Below are 20721 nucleotides of genomic sequence, written 5' to 3'. Positions count from 1 at the left end.
AAAGTTTCAGTTACCTCTATCTTTCTATGGTTAATTGTCAAATTTTGAAGTACCTTGGATGAATTTCACCCATGAAATGTATCCTATTACAAAAGGTAGTAAAGGAAAATACGAATTAAGATATTCCTGGGAAATTGCCCAGTGATACTGTATGGGGAAAACTTAGAAATAAGAAGGGGGTGATCACTTTGATGGGATTATTCTACAGACCACCCCCCCCCCCCATAGTCAATGGGAATTACAGGAACAAATACGTAAGGAGATCATAGATAGCTGTAAAAACAATAGGACTGTAATAGTAGGTGATTTTAACTTCCTTCTTATTATCTTGTACTACCTAGTCCAAAAGGCATGGATAGGTTGGTTTTCGTTAAGTGTAGAACGTTTTCTCAAGTATTATGTATATGGTCCAGTTAGACAAAGGACTATACTTGACCTACTCTTGGGAAATAGGGCAGGACAAATGATTTATGTGTTAGTGGGGGAGCACTTTGAGACCAGTGATCATTATTATCTTAGGTTTAAAGTAGATATAGAGGAAGATATCACTGGTCTTCCAGTTAAAGTCCTAAATTGGAGCAAGGCTAATTTTGATTATACAAGACATGAATTTGCAAAGGTTGAATAGGAAAGGCTGTTTGCAAATAAAGGAACATTTGACAAATGGGAGGCTTTTAAAAGTAGATAGGGCAAGTTCAGGGTTAAGATTTTTGTTAGAGTGAAAGTCAAAGCTAGTGTGAGTAGGGAACCCTGGATGACAAGGGCCATTAAGGCTCTGGTCAGGGAAAAGGTGGATGTCAGGTAGAGGCAGCTGGGATCAAGCAAATCCCTGGAGTATGAGGGATGTTACAGGTACACATGAGGGAAATAAGGAGAGCAAGTGAAGACATTGGATAGCTTTGGCAGATAAAATAAAGGGGAATCCCCAGAGATCCTGTAAGAATATCAAGAGCAAAAGGATCACAGAGTTCCCTACTCCTGCCAGCCTTGACCCTCACTCTAACAGGAGTTTTAACCCTGAACTGATCCTATCTCACTTTCAAAAGCCTCTCGCTTGTCAAATGTCCCCTTATCTCCAAACAGCCTCTCCCTTAAGGATAAATATGGTTATCTACATGTGGCGCGACAGGAGATGTGTGAAGGCTTAAATGAATATTTCTCTTCTGTATTTATTGTGAAGAAAGTCAGGAAAGAAAATAGTGATGTCTTGCATATCAACATGATGAAAGAGAAGGTGATTACAGTCTTCAGGTTCATAAAGGCAGATAAATCCTTGGGCCATGACCAAGTATATCCTAGGACACTGTGGTAAGCTAGGAAGAAATTGTTGGGACCCTGGCAGAGAGATTTGTATCACTGTTAGCCAAAGTGAGGTACTGGAAACTGAAGGATGGCTAATGCTGTATCTTTATTTAAGAAGGACTGTAAGGACAAGCCAGGCAACTACAGGCTGGTGAATCTGACATCAATGGTAGGGAAGTTAGTGGAGAGGGCCTACGAGACAGGGCCTACCTGTGTTTGGAAAGCCAAGGATGGAGTAAGGATAGTCAGCATGGCTCTGTGGGTGGGGAAATTGGGTCTCACAAATTTGACTGGGTTTGTTTTTTGAAGAGGTGACCAAGGATATGGACAAAGGCAGGGTGATAAATGTTGTCTACATGGACTTTAGCAAGGCTTTTGACAATGTACTAAATGGTAGGCTAGTCTGGAAGGATAGATCAATGGGATCCACGGTGAGCTTGCCAATTTGATACAAAATTGGGAAGCAGGGGATGGTAGTGAACATAGAATATAGAACAGTACAAGTCCTTCAATCCATGATGTATGGACTTAGAACTGGCTTGCCTCAGAAGGCAGAGAGTGATTACAGATGGGGTGTGTTCTGCCTGGAGTTCGGTGACCAGTGGTTTTCCTCAGGGATCCACTCTGGCCCCCTGCTCTTTGTGACTTTTATAAGTGACTTAGGTGAGGAAGTGGAATATGGTGGGCTTATAAGTGTGCAGATGTCACGAAGGTTGGGTGGTGCTGTGGATAGTATAGAAAGTTATCATAGGCTACAACAGGACATTTTCAGGGTGTAGGTTCAATTTGAAGACAGAATACCGGGTTAATGGCAGGATTCTTAACAGTATGGAGAAACTAATTCTGAATCCATACAGTCAAGTTTCCCTGGATCCAATGCCTCCTGACTTCCTGAATGAGTATACTATGGGGGAACCTCATCAAACACCTTACTAAAGTCCACATCCACTGCTCTGCCTTCATCGATAATGTTTTGTTACTTTCTCAAATAATTCAATCAGGCTAATGAGGCATGACTTGTCCCTCACAAAGCCATGCTAACTATCCCTAATCAGTCTATGCTTCCCCAAATGCTCATAAATCCTGTCTCTAAAAATCCTCTCCAATAGTTTGCCCACCACTAATGTAAGATGCATTGGTCTAAAATTTGCAGGCTTGTCCCTGAATAAAGGATTAACATTTGCCACCGTCCAATCTTCTGGTACTGTGGCCAGTGAGGATGCTCAGATCATTGCCAAAGTTCAAAGTAAGTTTATTATCAAAGTACATACATGTCACCATATATAACCCTGAGATTCATTTTCTTGTGGGCATACTCAATAAAAGTATAGAATAATAATCATTGCAGAATCAATGTAAGACCACATCAAATAGAGAGTTCGGCCAATGTGCAAAAGACAACAAACTGCAAGTACAAAAGAAAGAAATAATAATAATAATAAATAAGTAAGCAATAAATGTTGAGAAATGAAATGAAGAGTCCTTGAAAGTGAGTCTATTGATTGTGGGAACATTTCTTTGATGGGGCAAGTGAAGTGGAGTGAAGTTATCCCCTCTGGTTCAGGAGCCTGATGTTTGAGGGGTAGTAACTGTTCCTGAACCTGGTGGTGTGAATCCTGAGGCTCTTGTACCTTCTTCCTGATGGCAGCAGCAAGAAAAGAGCATGACCTGGGTGGTGGGAATCCCTGATGATGGATGCTGCTTTCCTGCGACAGTGTTTCATGTAGATGCACTTAATGGTGGGGAGGGCTTTACCCATGAGGGACTGGGCCGTATTCACTACTTTTTGTAAGCTTTTCCATTCAAGGGCATTGGTGTTTCCATACCAGGCTGTGATGCAACCAGTCAATATCCTCTCCACTACACATCTATAGAAGTTTGTCAAAGTTTTAGAGCACATGCTGTATTTTCACAAACTCCTAAGGAAGCAGAGGCACTGTTGAGCTTTCTTCAAAATCGCACTTACGTGCTAGGCCCAGGACTGGACCTCCGAAATAAGACTTCCTCTGGCAGCTCATTCCAGTTATGCACCACCCTTTGTGTAAGCAAAAAGCTTGCCTCTCAGGTCCCCATTAAGGTGAGAGGGATGGATTTAACAAGGACCTAAGAGGCAAGCCTTTTGCTTACACAAAGGGCAGTGCGTAAGTGGGATTAGCGGCCAGAAGAAGTGGTTGAGGCATGAAAATTAACAACTTTACAATAACTTGACAGCTGAACAAGTACATGGATTAGAAAGGTTTAGAACTTTTTGGGCCAAATGCTGGCAGATAGGTAAGGCTTGGATAAGACATCTTAGTTAGCATGGACCAGTTGGGCAGGACATATGCAGTAAATAACAGGGCATTGGAGAGTGTTGTAGAACATAGAGACCTGAGGGTACACCATGTACTTCCCTAAATGTGGCGATACAGAAGAATCAAGATGATGCTTTAAAAAAACGTAATCATTTTTGAATGGTGGACCATGCTTGGCGAGTGAAACAGACCAAACCTCCTGCTGCTAAGACAACATTTCAAACTCGCTGTCGCATTTACTCCATCCCAATCCATCAGGATACATTAAAGTGATGAAAATTACATTATTCAACATCTTCCACAATATCAACTTCAGTTTTGTACGAAATACCACACACATCCAGAGCTCTGAGTTTCCACTTGATCTTCACCTAGATATCAGTACCATCTAGGAAGAGCCAAACATTTAAAGCACCCATTGCAAAGGTACACCCATTGCTAACAACAGTCAAGTTTTCACACTCAATCTCAACACTGGTTTAAAAATCAATTGTGGAAAAATTCAATTAGCTCCCAACCACAAAATAAGACGGATGTGAAGTTTTACAATGAAGTTCAGGATAATGAGATAAAGCACAAACATGGTTTAATTTTCCCTCAGCATTCCTAACGGAAATTCCAGGGTCTGTTATTTAAAAATTGGAGGCGCTGGCCATACTCTTCAACAAGGGGTCTCACCAAAGCTGAGGATGTGGCTCACTACCCATCACCTTCATCTTAACAAACTAAAATACAAGATGGGAATTGAAAAGCTCTGGGAAGGTTCTCTCAGTGTACTGCCATATGGTTGATGAATCTTGCCTTAAGGCTACTTTATTCAGTGCTCATCAATCCCCTGCCAAAGTTATGACAAGGAATTGGAGAAATAACTAACGAATATCACCCTTCTTCAAATATCATTGAAAGGAACTCTGAAGGTTCAGAGGTGAAAAATCTGCTGGAAAATAGAATATATGTGATAAACATTAAAAAACTGAAAAATATACGAATTGAATGTGCACTGATAAAGGAGAGAATGCCATATACTGGTAGTTCATTAAAACTCAGATTGCTCCATATAGAACAGGAAATGTAACTATGTAAAACTTTGCTTATATTTGCACAGGCACACACACAATTTTCCCATCAGATTTTTTCCTCTTTAATAAATCACTGAAAACCTCATGACATGATCAAAAACCCTAGGAATTCTCCCAGATGAGAAAGTAGGGCATGCCACAGATTTCAGGGATTGAAGAGAGACTGCACATAATAAGGATCAAGCCTTCCTTGAGTGTGGGCTGCCAGGGGATCAAAGGCTACTGAGGAACTGAGCATCATCAAAGATGCAGTGGAATTCAAGGATGTCAGTTAACTGAAAGCCAAATAAAAACTGCAGATGGCTGGAAATCTGAAATAAAATAAAAATAAAAAATATCGCAAACAAAATATTGGCAAGTCAGGCAGCATCTGTCAAGAGAGAAAAAGAGTTAACATTTCCAGCCAAAGATCTTTAATCAGAACTGATAATCAGGCTGGTATCCATGCAAATAGGGATTGTAAAGGGGTCAGTTGTTAAAGGCCGGCTTGTATGAACAACAGGGAAGATATTGAGTCAAATGCATCAGGCTCCCTGGCAACAGAATGGGCAAGATTGACCCCTTGAAATGCTCCCAGAGCAGGTCTCAACTCTCCAGTTAAGAACAACTTTAATGCAACTAGAGTTGAATGTGAAAAAAAATTCTGCTATCACTGTGAAAACCTGGTGACCTCAATACATATTTGTCTCATACACTTCTGAAAGTGGACTACATTTGATCAAGATTGGACTGGGTGTGTCCAACATAATTTCTGTCCAGGTAATAACTAAACCTACATAGTAGAAATGTAATAGATCATAGATCTCCAAAATTTTAACACATTATTAACACAAACCACCACTTTACAATGGAGCAAAGGTTCTGCAAACCTTTATTTCAAATTTCGCTTTACCAGAATCATCCACACGCACAGCAAGTTTTTGCCAACTGAAACATTTGTTACAGACAGGCATTCAAATATTACACCAGAATCCTAAGTCGACAAGTGCGTGCAGTTACACAAATTCGTATTAACAACCTGACTGGCCATGGCCAGCAATAAAGTGAAGTCTTCACTCAGATCTATTTCTCATCCTGATGCTATAGCTTCTCAGGTTCTCCACGGATTACAACAGGGTCTTGCCCCTGTGAACTGCTCACAACCCAAACATTTTGCAAGATGGAAGTGCATCCACAAACTGTGTTCCCATATGGCAGAAGATTCTGCAGCCCCGCAGCAGTTAGCAAATCCATCCCACTAGTCTCCTAAAATGTCATTCACATGTACTGGCCAGAGACATGTCAAGTATATGGAAGTTGGGAAGCACATAAATAATATTAATTTCAGCTTTCTTAAGTTCAAACTCAGTCAACTGATCTTCCCTGGTAATGCAACTGTTTTAAAAAAAAAGAGCAAACTGAAACCCCAGATCTGGTTCTTCAAAAACACCAAATACTGGTACAAATTTCCCATTATGCTCAATAATGCAGCTTTGTTGCATTTATTCAAGGAAGGTTTTATGCTTGGCAACATGCAAATGATTTGAGGAGAGATTTGGATATAACATTACCAAACAACATCAGCATAGTTTTCAGTGCATTTTCCAACGGTATTCCTTGTGGAAACTGCAAATCATGATCTTTTAGGAAAATCGTGGCAAACTTACTTTAGAGGTAGTACCGACTTTTTTACTCTTCTGTTTCTTCAGCAAATCTTCATGCTCCCTAAGCCTCATCAGTTCTTCGTGCTGTCTGAGCTTCAACATGTCTTCGTTCTCTCTGAGCTTCAGTAGGTTCTCATTTACCTGCAGCTTTTCTAGATCTTCCTGCTCTCTCTGCTTTTCATCAAGCTGTTCAACTCCATCCAGAACTGTGGTTTTCCCCAGTTCCTTTAATGAAGAGAAACATTGTGTAAGACAAGTTTTGTTGAAAATGGATACAAAGTAGAATGAAACAATAATTTCTGCTTCCGTAGCCCTCTCATTTCTCTCCATTTTATTAAAATTATTATGGCCTTGGTACCTATGACTCAGTAACTCCAGCCTCGAAGTGAGAAAGTTGTGGGTTCCATCAACCTCAGCCTGTAATCTGTGTGCTGCACTCTCAAAAATACGGACTTGAGACAAGATGCTAACCTGCTTTTGAAAATAGTTGCAAAATATCCACTGGCCAATTTGTAAAGAGGTCTGCTCAGGTATGAAACTAAATCCAGACACAAGTTGAGTGCGTAACTGTTTCCAGACTTGAAGACCTGAACTGACCCTTGCCATAAGCATAATCATTTTAAACATACTAACCATTTGTTGGTAACGTTAAGCATATCATCTGGAACTTCTCCCCTCCCACATCCTTTCTTTACTAATAAAATGTACAGATTTTTGAAACTCAAAACATGATACTGATTAACCACCTCTTCTGCGTGTTAGGAACAGGTTAGGTGCACATTTTGATGTAACGTCCAGGTTCCTGTCGATTCAGACCATGTGGACACTGCTCAATCTTGATCTCTGATGAAAGGGCTTCAATCTGAAGTGTTGACTCTTTCTCTCTCCACATATGCTGTCTAACCTGCTGAATGTTTTCAGCATTTCCTAATATCCTAATGAACACTTAGTATTGATCGAGCCAGTTTTTTAATTGTTCAGCATGGTGCTGCTACAGCTCCAACAACTTAAGATTCAATTCTGACCTCCGGTGCTGTCCATGTGGAATTTATATGCACTCTCCATGACTGTGTCAGTCTTTGGTTTCCTCCTATGTCAGCCAAGTAGACCACAAAGGAGCATAAAAGAGCAGAACCTACTTTTCCCTAAATAGTAAATGCCATTCTTCAAAATTAACAAAAAAAAATCATATACTTCCAAGGCTGCGGTTTTAAAATTGTAATAAATCAGAAGATATCATACATATTTCTGACTTGGCAGAACTATGTAAACAATCTTGCATTCCCCAATTCCAATGTACATATTTACCTGTGTAAATAGTTATTGAAATCATTAAAAAAACCTAGCAAACATTCAGTATTGATTGGTTCAGTTTTTATTAAGCAGTATAGTGGTGGTACTCTCTCAATCTGCCTAAACTAATAACACACAAACAATTGTACTTTTCATGTCTTTTTTGAACACATGTTTAATCGCAGTCCAAACTGGAAAAAGTATGTGAACCCTTCTATTTAATAACTGGTAGATCCTCCTTTAGCAGCAATAACCTCCACCAAACCTTTCCTGCAGCTGCTGATCAGTCTTGCACAACAGCAAGGCGGAATTTTAGATCATTCCTTCATACAAAGCTGTTTCAGTTCATCAATATTTCTGGAATACCTTCCATGAACAGCACTCTTCAGGTCATGCCACAGTATCTCAATTGGCTTATGGTCTGGACTCTCATTTGGCTATTCCAAAGCATAAATTTTCTTCTTTTTAAACCATTCTGTTGTTGATTTATCTTTTGGATCATCGTCTTGCTGCATCATCCAACTTCTATTATGCTTCAGGTGACAGATCGCTACCCTGACATTCTCCTGCAAAATGCCTTGATAAAATTTTGAATTCATTGTTCCCTCAGCAGTTACAAGCTGTCCAAGCCCTAAGACAGCAAAGCACCCCCAAGCCATGATGCTCCTTCCACCATGCTTCACAGTTGGGATTAAATTTTGGTAACACACATCAAAGTTGCTGGTGAACGCAGCAGGCCAGGCAGCATCTCTAGGAAGAGGTACAGTCAACATTTCAGGCCGAGACCCTTCGTCAGGACTAACAGAAGGAAGTGTGAGTAAGAGATTTGAAAGTGGGAGGAGGAGGGGAAGATCCAAAATGATGGGAGAAGACAGGAAGGGGAGGGATGGAGCCAAGAGCTGGACAGGTGATTGGCTAAGGGGATATGAGAGGATCATGGGACAGGAGGTCCGGGGAGAAAGACAAAAGGGGGGGGACCCAGAGGATGGGCAAGGGGTATATTCAGAGGGACAAAGGGAGAAAAAGGAGAGAGAGAGAAAGAATGTGTGTATATAAAAGTAAATAACGGATGGGGTACAAGGGGGAGGTGGGGCATTAGCGGAAGTTAGAGAAGTCGATGTTCATGCCATCAGGTTGGAGGCTACCCAGACGGAATATAAGGTGTTGTTCCTCCAACCTGAGTGTGGCTTCATCTTTACAGTAGAGGAGGCCATGGATAGACATGTCAGAATGGGAATGGGATGTAGAATTAAAATGTGTGGCCACTGGGAGATCCTGCTTTCTCTGGCGGACAGAGCGTAGGTGTTCAGCAAAGCAGTCTCCCAGTCTGCGTCGGGTCTCGCCAATATATAGAAGGCCACATCGGGAGCACCGGACGCAGTATATCACCCCAGCCGACTCACAGGTGCAGTGTCGCCTCACCTGGAAGGACTATCTGGGGCCCTGAATGGTGGTAAGGGAGGAAGTGTAAGGGCATGTGTAGCACTTGTTCTGCTTACAAGGATAAGTGCCGGGAGGGAGATCGGTGGGAAGGGATGGGGGGGACGAATGGACAAGGGAGTCGCGTAGGGAGTGTTCCCTGCGGAAAGCAGAGAGGGGGGGGAGGGAAAGATGTGCTGAGTGGTTGGATCCCGTTGGAGGTGGCGGAAGTTACAGAAAATAATATGTTGGACCTGGAGGCTGGTGGGGTGGTAGGTGAGGACCAGGGGAACCCTATTCCTAGTGGGGTGGCAGGAGGATGGAGTGAGAGCAGATGTGCGTGAAATGGGGGAGATGCGTTTGAGAGCAGAGTTGATGGTGGAGGAAGGGGAGCCCCTTTCTTTAAAAAAGGAGGACATCTCCTTCGTCCTGGAATGAAAAGCCTCATCCTGAGAGCAGATGCGGCGGAGATGGAGGAATTGCGAGAAGGGGATAGCATTTTTGCAAGAGACAGGGTGAGAAGAGGAATAGTCCAGATAGCTGTGAGAGTCAGTAGGTTTATAGTAGACATCAGTGCATAAGCTGTCTCCAGAGATAGAGACAGAAAGATCTAGAAAGGGGAGGGCGGTGTCGGAAATGGACCAGGTAAACTTGAGCGCAGGGTGAAAGTTGGAGGCAAAGTTAATAAAGTCAACGAGCTCAGCATGCGTGCAGGAAGCAGCGCCAATGCAGTCATCGATGTAGCGAAGGAAAAGTGGGGGACAGATACCAGAATAGGTACGGAACATAGATTGTTCCACAAAGCCAACAAAAAGGCGGGCATAGCTAGGACCCATACGGGTGCCCATAGCTACACCTTTAGTTTGGAGGAAGTGGGAGGAGCCAAAGGAGAAATTATTGAGAGTAAGGACTAATTCCGCTAGACGGAGCGGAGTGGTGGTAGAGGGGAACTGATTAGGTCTGGAATCCAAAAAGAAGCGGAGAGCTTTGAGACCTTCCTGATGGGGGATGGAAGTATACAGGGACTGGACATCCATGATGAAAATAAAGCAGTGGGGGCCAGGGAACTTAAAATCATCGAAAAGTTTAAGAGCGTGAGAAGTGTCACAAACATAGGTAGGAAGGGATTGAACAAGGGGGGATAAAACCGTGTCAAGGTATGCAGAAACAAGTTCGGTGGGGCAGGAGCAAGCTGAGACAATAGGTCTGCCGGGACAGGCAGGTTTGTGGATCTTGGGTAGGAGGTAGAAACGGGAAGTGCGAGGTGTGGGAACTATAACGTTGGTAGCAGTGGATGGGAGATCCCCTGAGCGGATAAAGTCGGTGATGGTGTGGGAGACAATGCCTGGTGCTCCTTGGTGGGGTCACGATCGAGGGGTAAATAAGAGGAGGTACCCGCGAGTTGTCGCTGTGCCTCGGCAAGGTAGAGGTCAGTACGCCAGACTACAACAGCACCCCCCTTATCAGCGGGTTTAATAGTAAGGTTAGGATTAGTGCGGAGGGAGTGGAGAGCACAGCGTTTTGAAGGAGTGAGGTTGGAATGGGAACAAGGTGCGGTGAAGTCGAGACGGTTGATGTCCCGTCGGCAGTTAGCAATAAAGAGATCCACAGCAGGCAGAAGACCAGAGCGGGGTGTCCATGAAGAAGAGGAGGGTTGAAGACGGGAGAAGGAGTCATCTGTGGGGCTGCTTCCTGCACGCATGCTGAGCTCGTTGACTTTATTAACTTTGCCTCCAATTTACACCCTGCCCTCAAGTTTACCTGGTCCATTTCCGACACCTCCCTCCCCTTTCTAGATCTTTCTGTCTCTATCTCTGGAGACAGCTTATCCACTGATGTCTACTATAAACCTACTGACTCTCACAGCTATCTGGACTATTCCTCTTCTCACCCTGTCTCTTACAAAAATGCCATCTCCTCCTCGCAATGCCTCCGTCTCCGCCGCATCTGCTCTCAGGATGAGGCTTTTCATTCCAGGACGAGGGAGATGTCCTCCTTTTTTAAAGAAAGGGGCTTCCCTTCCTCCACCATCAACTCTGCTCTCAAATGCATCTCTCCCATTTCAGGCACGTCTGCTCTCACTCCTTCCTCCCGCCACCCCACTAGGAATAGGGTTCCCCTGGTCCTCACCTACCACCCCACCAGCCTCCGGGTCCAACATATTATTCTCCGTAACTTCCGCCACCTCCAACGGGATCCAACCACTAAGCACATCTTTCCCTCCCCCCGCTCTCTGCTTTCAGCAGGGATCGCTCCCTACACAACTCCCTTGTCCATTCGTCCCCCCCATCCCTCCCCACTGATCTCCCTCCTGGCACTTATCCTTGTAAGTGGAACAAGTGCTGCACATGCCCTTACACTTCCTCCCTTACCACCATTCAGGGCCCCAAACAGTCCTTCCAGGTGAGGCGACACTTCACCTGTGAGTCGGCTGGGGTGATATACTGCGTCCGGTGCTCCCGATGTGGCCTTTTATATATTGGCGAGACCCGACGCAGACTGGGAGATCGTTTTGTTGAACACCTACGCTCTGTCCGCCAGGGAAAGCAGGATCTCCCAGTGGCCACACATTTTAATTCCACATCCCATTCCCATTCTGACATGTCTATCCACGGCCTCCTCTACTGTAAAGATGAAGCCACACTCAGGTTGGAGGAACAACACCTTATATTCCGTCTGGGTAGCCTCCAACCTGATGGCATGAACATTGACTTCTCTAACTTCTGCTAATGCCCCACCTCCCCCTCGTAACCCATCTGTTACTTATTTTTATGCACACATTCTTTCTCTCTCTCTCTCCTTTTTCTCCCTCTGTCCCTCTGAGTATACCCCTTGCCCATCCTCTGGGTTCCCCTCCCCCTTGTCTTTCTCCCGGACCTCCTGTCCCATGATCCTCTCATATCCCTTTTGCCAATCACCTGTCCAGCTCTTGGCTCCATCCCTCCCGCTCCTGTCTTCTCCTATCATTTTGGATCTCCCCCTCTCCCTCGCACTTTCAAATCTCTTACTAGCTCTTCCTTCAGTTAGTCCTGACGAAGGGTCTCGGCCTGAAACGTCGACTGTACCTCTTCCTAGAGATGCTGCCTGGTCTGCTGCGTTCACCAGCAACTTTGATGTGTATTGCTTGAATTTCCAGCATTTGCAGAATTCCTATTGTTTACATTATGAAATTTTGGTGTTGGTTTGCAGTGCCTTTTTTTCTTCCAAACATAGCAGTGTGCATTTCTGTCAAAAAGTTCAACTTTTGTCTCATCTGTCCACAGAACATCGTCCCAGAAGTGTTGTAAAACATCCTGATGGTTTTTTGCAAACTTGAGACGTGCAGCATTGTTGTTTTTTTTGGAGAGCAGTGGTTTCCTCCATGGTGTCCTTCCTTGAACAACATTCTTGTTCAGTGTGTTTCTTACAGTGGACACATGAACAGAGACTTTATCAAGGTCTAGAGATTTCTGCAGATTTTTTGCTGTTACCCTTGGGTTGTTTTTCACCTCCTTCTACATTGCATGTTATGCTCTTGATGTGATTTGTGCAGGAAGCCCACTCTTAGGAGGAGTAGCAACAGAACTGAGTTTCCTCCATTTGTAGACAATTTCTCTTACTGTGGACTGATGCACACTCTGGTCTTTAGAAATGCACCATGCCTCAATCAAAGTAACTTTCAGAGAACGTTTGAAGAATTGTATATATGCCTGAGCCTTTTCCAGCTTCAGGCATATATACAATTCTTCAAACGTTCTCTGAAAGTTACTTTGATTGAGGCATGGTGCACATAAACAGATCTTTCTTCAGAAGAGCAGGCTGTCAGTAACCTGACTGTGTGTCTTTTTTTATAGGGCAGGGTACCTCTACAACCCATTCTTGCAATCTTATCTCATTGATTGGAACATCTGACTCCAAATAGCTTTTGTAGAAGGCATTACCCTAGAGGTTCACATACTTTTTTGAACCTAGATTGTGATTGTTTAAATGCTATACTCAGTATTGACAAGAAGTACAATTGTTTGTGTGTTATTAGTTGAGGCAGATTGTGTTTGTCTATTATTTGACTTAGATGAAGATCAGACCACATTTTATGAGTAACTAATGCAGAAAACCAGGTAATTGCAAAGAGTTCACACACTTTTTCTTACAACTGTATACGGGAGAAAATAGGTTGTAAGTATATAAGTAAGGGTATTGGATTGATGCAATTGCTCTGAGAGCCAACATAAACTCAACAGGCTGAATGACCTCCTTCTATATCGTGAGAGAAAGAGAAATGTGAGAAATTTTACAAACCATCTGGGAAAAAATAATAAAAGCACTCAAAAAAAGCTATTTTGCTATATAAATGACATGTATAACATAGAAAATAATATTTTAAATAACATTTTAAAAAGTGTATTTCAAAATAACAATGAAATTAACCCACTAAAAATATCCTCTCTTTTCTAAAATTTCATCTGAAAACATATTTAAAGACCTCAGCCTGTCTCAGAAATCAAGCCATCAACTGTTTCTCCCTCTCCAGTCAGATAGAACTTCTACCCCAGCTGTGCGTTCTGAATATGTGCATTCTGCAGGCCTTTCTCCAAAACATAATCTGTCCATTTGAAACAGATGCAATTTGTATAGTTTACACGAATGTTTTTCGTGCATTACAGGACCTGAAAAATAGGTTCCATTCCCTTATCTTGTGAAGATCCAAACTCCTTCACTGCTTCCAAAAGATGATAAATGAAACCACAAAATGAATTCACAAAGCTTGTATCACTAAGGCGTGTTGTGTTCTTTAACGGATTACTCAAATAACTGTAATCTGCACCACTTGCAATTCCAGCTTCCTTGTTTTCTAGTTATTCAAGGAGCTTTGTTGAAAATATGTTTTTTTTTAACTTTTGTCAATAACTTCTGCATTCTAGTCATACTCTTGGTTAATTTAATCTTGCTCTCCTGAGCTACTTTTGTGACTTAAGAACTTTCTTTTTCTCAGATTAAAAACTTGTTAAGTGCAAATGACTAGCTTTGGGCATTTTATCAGATCATTTTTGTTTCTGCTACCATCTCAACCACAACTTTAATTTGGTAAGACACCCCAAGCCACTTCACTGGAGCATTACGAAGCAATATTGAACAATGAGCCAGATACGTAGATATTTCAACAAGCTTACTCAAAGAATTAGATTTTTAAGGATCAAATTAATGGAGAAAACAAATGAGGTACAGAGGTTTAGGGTGCATATCCCAGAACCTGGGCAACATGAAGCTCAAAGTGCGGTCACCAGTGGTGTAGTCAGTGATTAAAGACAAGATGCACAAGAGACCAGAAATAAAAGAGGGTAGAGGTCTCAGGGAGTTGTTACAGTAGGATATAGAAATAAGAAAGGGAAGGACAATGAGAGAGTTCAAAACAAAGATGAATACTTCTAAATTGTGGGGTTTTGAAACCATAAACCAATGATGAACCATAGCCAAATGAACTGGAATCAGCATTTGTGAATCTGGTTTCACAGCCAACAGTTACCCAATAGCCTTTATCGTTATGAAGCATGCTTTCTTTTCCTTTCATCAGTCACTTCTTCATTTTGATCATACACTTAGAGAGCTAATCTTGTACTTCCATCCTATTTTTGATGTGTACACATTTAAACCTACTAAATGCAACAACAACCCCAATTACCCTTTCAACTTGCTCGGCCATACAATCCTCTTTCTGGCCACCACTCTCCCCAGACACACTTAAACCAACTAAATGCAACCTTGAGTATCTGGCTGTCTAATCAAGTCAGCTTTGTTTTTTTTTTGTTAGCATCGGTGGCACAGAATCTCCTGACGTTCCTCCTCCTTCTCAGAGGAGCTCACTCCTCAACTTTCTTTGAAAGTCTGTTGTCTATTGATCTTCCGAACCAAGCACAGCTATTTCACTGAGAGGCAAAGTGTTTAAGTTCAATCAGTCCACATTTTCACTTACCATTGAAGCAAATGATCTTAATGACATTTAGTCAACCTGTTCCCACAACCCTTCATCTATTTAATGCTTAAATCCTAAAAGCAAATTCCACAGCCTCAAGAATTCAGTATAAAGCAGCCTTTGTCATTCTCAGTAATAAATTTCTTCCATATATTCATTAAAGATTACACAATGCTAAACATAATCCCTTGCTCTAGACCTCTGAAGTACTGGAAGCAATCAGGTTTCTGCCCCGACCACTGCATTTATTGCACAAACAGCAACCTCTGTGACAGTGACCATTATCTGTTCTCCCTCCTTGACCTGCCTGATGCCTTTGATGTAGTTCATACAAACTGCCCCACAAAACCTCCCCTTCCCCCCATGTTCCATCTCAACAAAATTGCACTCGTTTCATTCCACTCTTACCTGTCCAACTAGTGCACTTCTAATTTCTCTTCGCACTTTGCACCAGTATTTTCTGTCACCCACGGATCTATCCCTAGTCCATTCCTCTTTTACACCTCCACGTTATTTCTTGGTAGCATAATTTACACAGATAGAGTCAGCTCTCAAATGCATGCCAGCAGCAACCAGTTCTGAATTTCTCTCACTTTTCAGAATCCCTCTGTTAACCTCTGAGGTATCAGGTTAGCCATACTTCATCCAACTGAAAGAGTCACATTTTTTTCCCAGCCAAGCACTGAGAATACCCAAACCATTTCTTTTGGGCTTAATACAATTTACTTTACACTTTCCATCAATTTCACCTCCCACTGTCGACTCTCAGGGGAAACAGGCTGTTGGCAATCTTAGTATCCTATTAAACTCAAAAAGAGGTTCTATATTCATTCGATAGGTTTACTTACGTACCCCTCAGCAATATTCACCACTACTTTTGTCCCTAATTCAGCCTACCCCCGTTGAAATCTTACCCATGTAATCCAGAACAAATCGATGATTGATAGAATCTTAGGTATCAAGGGAATTGAAGGACTCTCACCAGTCAGTCTGCGGCCTCCTGTACTGTTACACAAGCTTAAGGAACAACACCTCATCTTCCAGGTACATTGCAGCCTTGTGGACTTAATCCTGAATTCAATAATATCAGTAAACTGCTTTTTCTATTTATATCAGAATTGGCCCATTCGGCTGGAAGTCATACATTTATAATACTGGCACTCTTCACCAGCATGGGCTGGCCTACTGGGCACTTCCTACAGCTCTGTGTTTCACAGCTTTTAAGTATTCCTTGTTCATTCTTTCTCTCTCTAACTGCTCTCACTTTGCAGCTTTTACATTATTTAGAACATAGAACATAGAAAACCTACAGCACAATACAAGCCCTTCGGTCCACGATGCTGTGCCAAACACGTACTTACTTTAGACATTACCTAGGCTTACCCACAGCCCTCTATTTTTCTGAGCTCGATGTACCTATCCAAAAGTCTCTTAAAAGACTCTATTGTATCTGCCTCCACCACCGCTGCCGGCAGCCCATTCCACACACTCATCACTCTCTGCGTAAAAAACTTACCCCTGACATCTCCTCTGTAGCTACTTCCAAGCACCTTAAAACTGTGCCCTCTCGTGCAAGCCATTTCAGCCCTGGGAAAATGCCTCTGACTATCCACATGATCAATGCCTCTCATCATCTTTTACACCTCTATCAGGTCACCTCTCATCCTCCGCTGCTCCAAGGAGAAAAGGCCAAGTTCACTCAACATATTCTCATAGGGCATGCTCCCCAATCCAGGCAACATCCTTGTAAATCTCCTCTGCACCCTTCCTATAGTAAGGTGACCAGAATTGAGCACAGTACTCCAAGTGGAGTCTGACCAGGGTCCAAAATAGCTGTAACATTACCTCTCCGCTCTTAAACTCAATCCCACGATTGATAAAGGCCAATGCACCATATGCCTTCTTAACCACACAGTCAACCTGCATAGCAGCTTTGAGTGTCCTATGGACACTGACCCCAAGATCCCTCTGATCCTCCACATTGCCAAAAGTCTTACCATTAATACTACATTCTGCTATATTTGACCAACCAAAATGAACCACCTCACTCTTATCTGGTTGAACTCCATCTGCCACTTCTCAGCCCAGTTTTGCATCCTATCAATGTCCCGCTGTAATCTCTGACAGCCGACCACACTATCCACAACACTCTCAACCTTTGTGTCATCAGCAAATTTACTAACCCATCCCTTCACTTCGTCATCCAGATCATTTATAAAATTCATGAAGAGAAGGGGTCCCAGAACAGATCCCTGAGGCACACCACTGGTCACCGACCTCCATGCAGAATATGACCCGTCTACAACCACTCTTTGCCTTCTGTGGGCAAGCCAGTTCTGGATCCACAAAGCAATGTCCCATTGGATTCCATGCCTCCTTACTTTCTCAATAAGCCTTGCATGGGACACCTTATCAAATGCCTTGCTAAAATCCATATACAGTACATCTACTGCTCTACCATCATCAATGTGTTTAGTCACATCCTCAAAAAATCCAATCAGGTTTGTAAGGTATGACCTACCTTTGACAAATCCATGCTGACTATTCCTAATCGTATTATGCCTCTCCAAATGTTCATAAATCCTGCTTCTCAGGATCTTCTCCATCAACTTACCAACCACTGAAGTAAGACTCACTGGTCTATAATTTCCTGGGCTGTCTCTACTCCCTTTCTTGAATAAGGGAACAACATCTGCAACCCTCCAATCCTCCAGAACCTCTCCCGTCCCCATTGATGATGCAACGATCATCGCCAGAGGCTGAACAATCTCCTCCCTCACCTCCCACGGTAGCCTAGGGTATATCTCGTCTGGTCCTAGTGACTTATCCAACTTGATGCTTTCCAAAAGCTCCAGTACATCTTCTTTTTTATGTCTATATGCTCAAGCTTTTCAGTCCACTGTAAATCATCCCTACAATTGCCAAGGTCCCTTTCCATAGTGAATACTGAAACAAAGTATTCATTACATACCTTTGCTATATCCTCCGGTTCCAAACACATTTTCCACTGTCACACTTGATTGGTCCTGTTCTCTCGCGTCTTATCCTCTTGCTCTTCACATACTTGTAAAATGCCTTGGGGTTTTCCTTAATCCTGCTCGCCAAGGCCTTCTCATGGCCCCTTCTGGCTCTCCTAATTTCATTCTTAAGCTCCTTCCTGCTAGCCTTATAATTTTCTAGATCTCTATTATTACCTAGTTTTTTGAACCTTTCATAAGCTTTTCTTTTCTTCTTGACTAGATTTTCAACAGCCTTTGTACACCATGGTTCCTGTACCCTACCATCCTTTCCGTCTCATTGGAACGTACCTATGCAGAACTCCACACAAATACCCCCTGAACATTTGCCACATTTCTGCCGTACATTTCCCTGAGAACATCTGTTCCCAATTTATGCTTCCAAGTTCCTGCCTGATAGCTTCATATTTCCCCTTACTCCAATTAAACACTTTCCTAACTTGTCTGTTCCTATCCCTCTCCAATGCTATGGTAAAGGAGATAGAATTATGATCACTATCTCCAAAATGCTCTCCCACTGAGAGACCTGACACCTGACCAAGTTCATTTCCCAATACCAGATCAAGCACAACCTCTCCTCTTGTAGGCTTATCTACATATTGTGTCAGGAAACCTTCCTGAGCACACTTAACGAACTCCACCCTATCTAAACCCCTTGCTCTAGAGAGATGCCAATCAATATTTAGGGAATTAAAATCTCCCACCACAACAACCCTGTTATTATTACACCTTTCCAGAATCTGTCTCCCTATCCGCTCCTTGCTGTCCCTGTTACTATTGGGTGGTCTATAAAAAACACCCAGTACAGTTATTGACCCCTTCCTGTTTCTAACTTCCACCCACAGAGACTCCATTGACAATCCCTCCATGACTTCCTCCCTTTCTGCAGCCGTAACACTATCTCTGATCACCAGTACCACCTCTTTTGCCTCCCTCCCTGTCCTTTCTGAAACATCTAAAGCATGGCACGCTAAGTCGCCATTCCTGCCCCTGAGCCATCCAAGTCTTTATAACAGCCACAACATCATAGCTCCAAGTACTGATCCACGCTCTCAGCTCACCCGCTTTACTCATGATGCTTCTTGCATTAAAATAGACACATCTCAAACCATCAGTCTGAGCGCATCCCTTCTCTATCACCTGCCTATCCTCCCTCTTACACTGCCTACAAGCTTTCTCTATTTGTGAGCCAACTGCCCCGTCCTCCGTCCTTTCAATTCAGTTCCCACCCCCCAGCAATTCTAGTTTAAACTGTCCCCAATAGCCTTAGCAAACCTCCCTGCCAGGGTATTGGTCCCCCTCAGATTCAAGTGTAACCCATCCTTTTTGTACAGGTCACACCTGCTCCAAAAGTGGTCCCAATGATCCAGAAAGCTGAATCCCTGCCCCCTGCTCTAATCCCTCAGCCACGCATTTATCCTCCACCTCACTCTATTCCTATACTCACTGTCGTGTGGCACAGGCAGTAATCTTGAGATTACTAACTTTGATGTCCTGCTTCTCAACTTCCTTCCTAACTCCCTGTAGTCTGTTTTCAGGACCTCCTCCCTTTTCCTACCTATGTTGTTGGTACCAATATGTACCACAACCTCTGGCTGTTCACCTTCCCACTCCAGGATGTCGTGGACATGATCAGAAGCATCCCGGATCCTGACACCTGGGAGGCAAACTACCATCCCTTTTGTTTATTCTCTGTTTCTCTCTCTCTCTCTCTCTCCATCTTCACTATTCAATAAAATCAAATTACTTTACCAGTTTATCCTCATGCAACTCTGGTCTCATCCTGTCAGAGATATCTCTTTTGTCCTATCCACCTTCCCATGTGCTTGCTCAGCATAAGACATGCTCTCTAATCCAGGCAGCATCCTGGGAAATTTTCTCTGTACCCTTCTCTAAAGCTTCCAATCCTTCCTATATTGAGGTGACCAGAACTGAACACATGCATGTTAGATAATATTTTCTGCATCTTTTCCAGTTTTTTTTTATGACTTTTTAATGCTTCCTGTTGTGTCATCCTTGTGAAGAGGACAGTTTAGTTGTCCTCTGGAGGAGATCAAACTGCATGTCCTTCCCTAGGATTTGCACCAGCAGTGAGAATTCAATGGAGAGTCACATGTGGACATCAACACCACAGAGGACCAGAGATTAAGACATCTTGGCAGTGATGCCACCAGCAATGACCAGGCCTTGAAGAAGACCCATTTGCACTTTCCAGCATGAGTAAAGTTACAAGGAGGCAAATCAGATCAAAGGCAAAAAAGCTTCCCATAGGAGTCTTGTGGGAACTTTGGAGTCTGCCATGCTCAAGTGCACAGAACTGTTTGAATGATTACAGGCTCAATTATGAATTTGGTGACAACTGACCTCCTCTATTAATCTTAAGGGTAACACAAAACGTAATTCCAATGAAGCTGCCAACCCTGCGCATTGCAAGATTACTCTGTGGGCAGTGCTCTCCCATGATTGTCACTCACAGTAATCTGGGTTGTATAACGGTGGGGTTATTGCCTGGAGACTGCAGCCTATTGATACTATCAATTTTTGCACAAACTCTAACTATAGCCAGTAGCACAGATTGTCATTCATTTGTGATGGCTATGTGAAGATACTCACATTACACTGTTTTCACAGTAACCTCTCTGACACTCTATATCCATGAATGCCGTGAAACTACTGTCAAGTAGCATGACAACAGGAAAATGCAATGTTTAAATCAAATGGACA

General features: G+C 42.9%; 1 protein-coding gene across 5 annotated transcripts in view; it reads right to left on the bottom strand.

Annotated features, from left to right (window-relative positions):
* Window positions 1-20721, bottom strand: part of LOC140191954 (zinc finger protein 148-like) — a 116343-nt gene that overhangs the window by 71185 nt on the left and 24437 nt on the right. For all 5 annotated transcript variants that reach the window (XM_072249879.1, XM_072249878.1, XM_072249880.1 and 2 more), the window contains exon 3: window positions 6322-6543. In XM_072249879.1, the coding sequence (XP_072105980.1) occupies window positions 6322-6543 (222 nt within the window). The remainder of the gene's footprint in view (window positions 1-6321; window positions 6544-20721) is intronic.

This window comes from Mobula birostris, chromosome X (genome assembly GCF_030028105.1).
Source record: "Mobula birostris isolate sMobBir1 chromosome X, sMobBir1.hap1, whole genome shotgun sequence".
Taxonomy (NCBI): domain Eukaryota; kingdom Metazoa; phylum Chordata; class Chondrichthyes; order Myliobatiformes; family Myliobatidae; genus Mobula; species Mobula birostris.
Note: the sequence above shows the minus strand (reverse complement) of the source record. Positions and strands in the feature narration are given on the sequence as shown.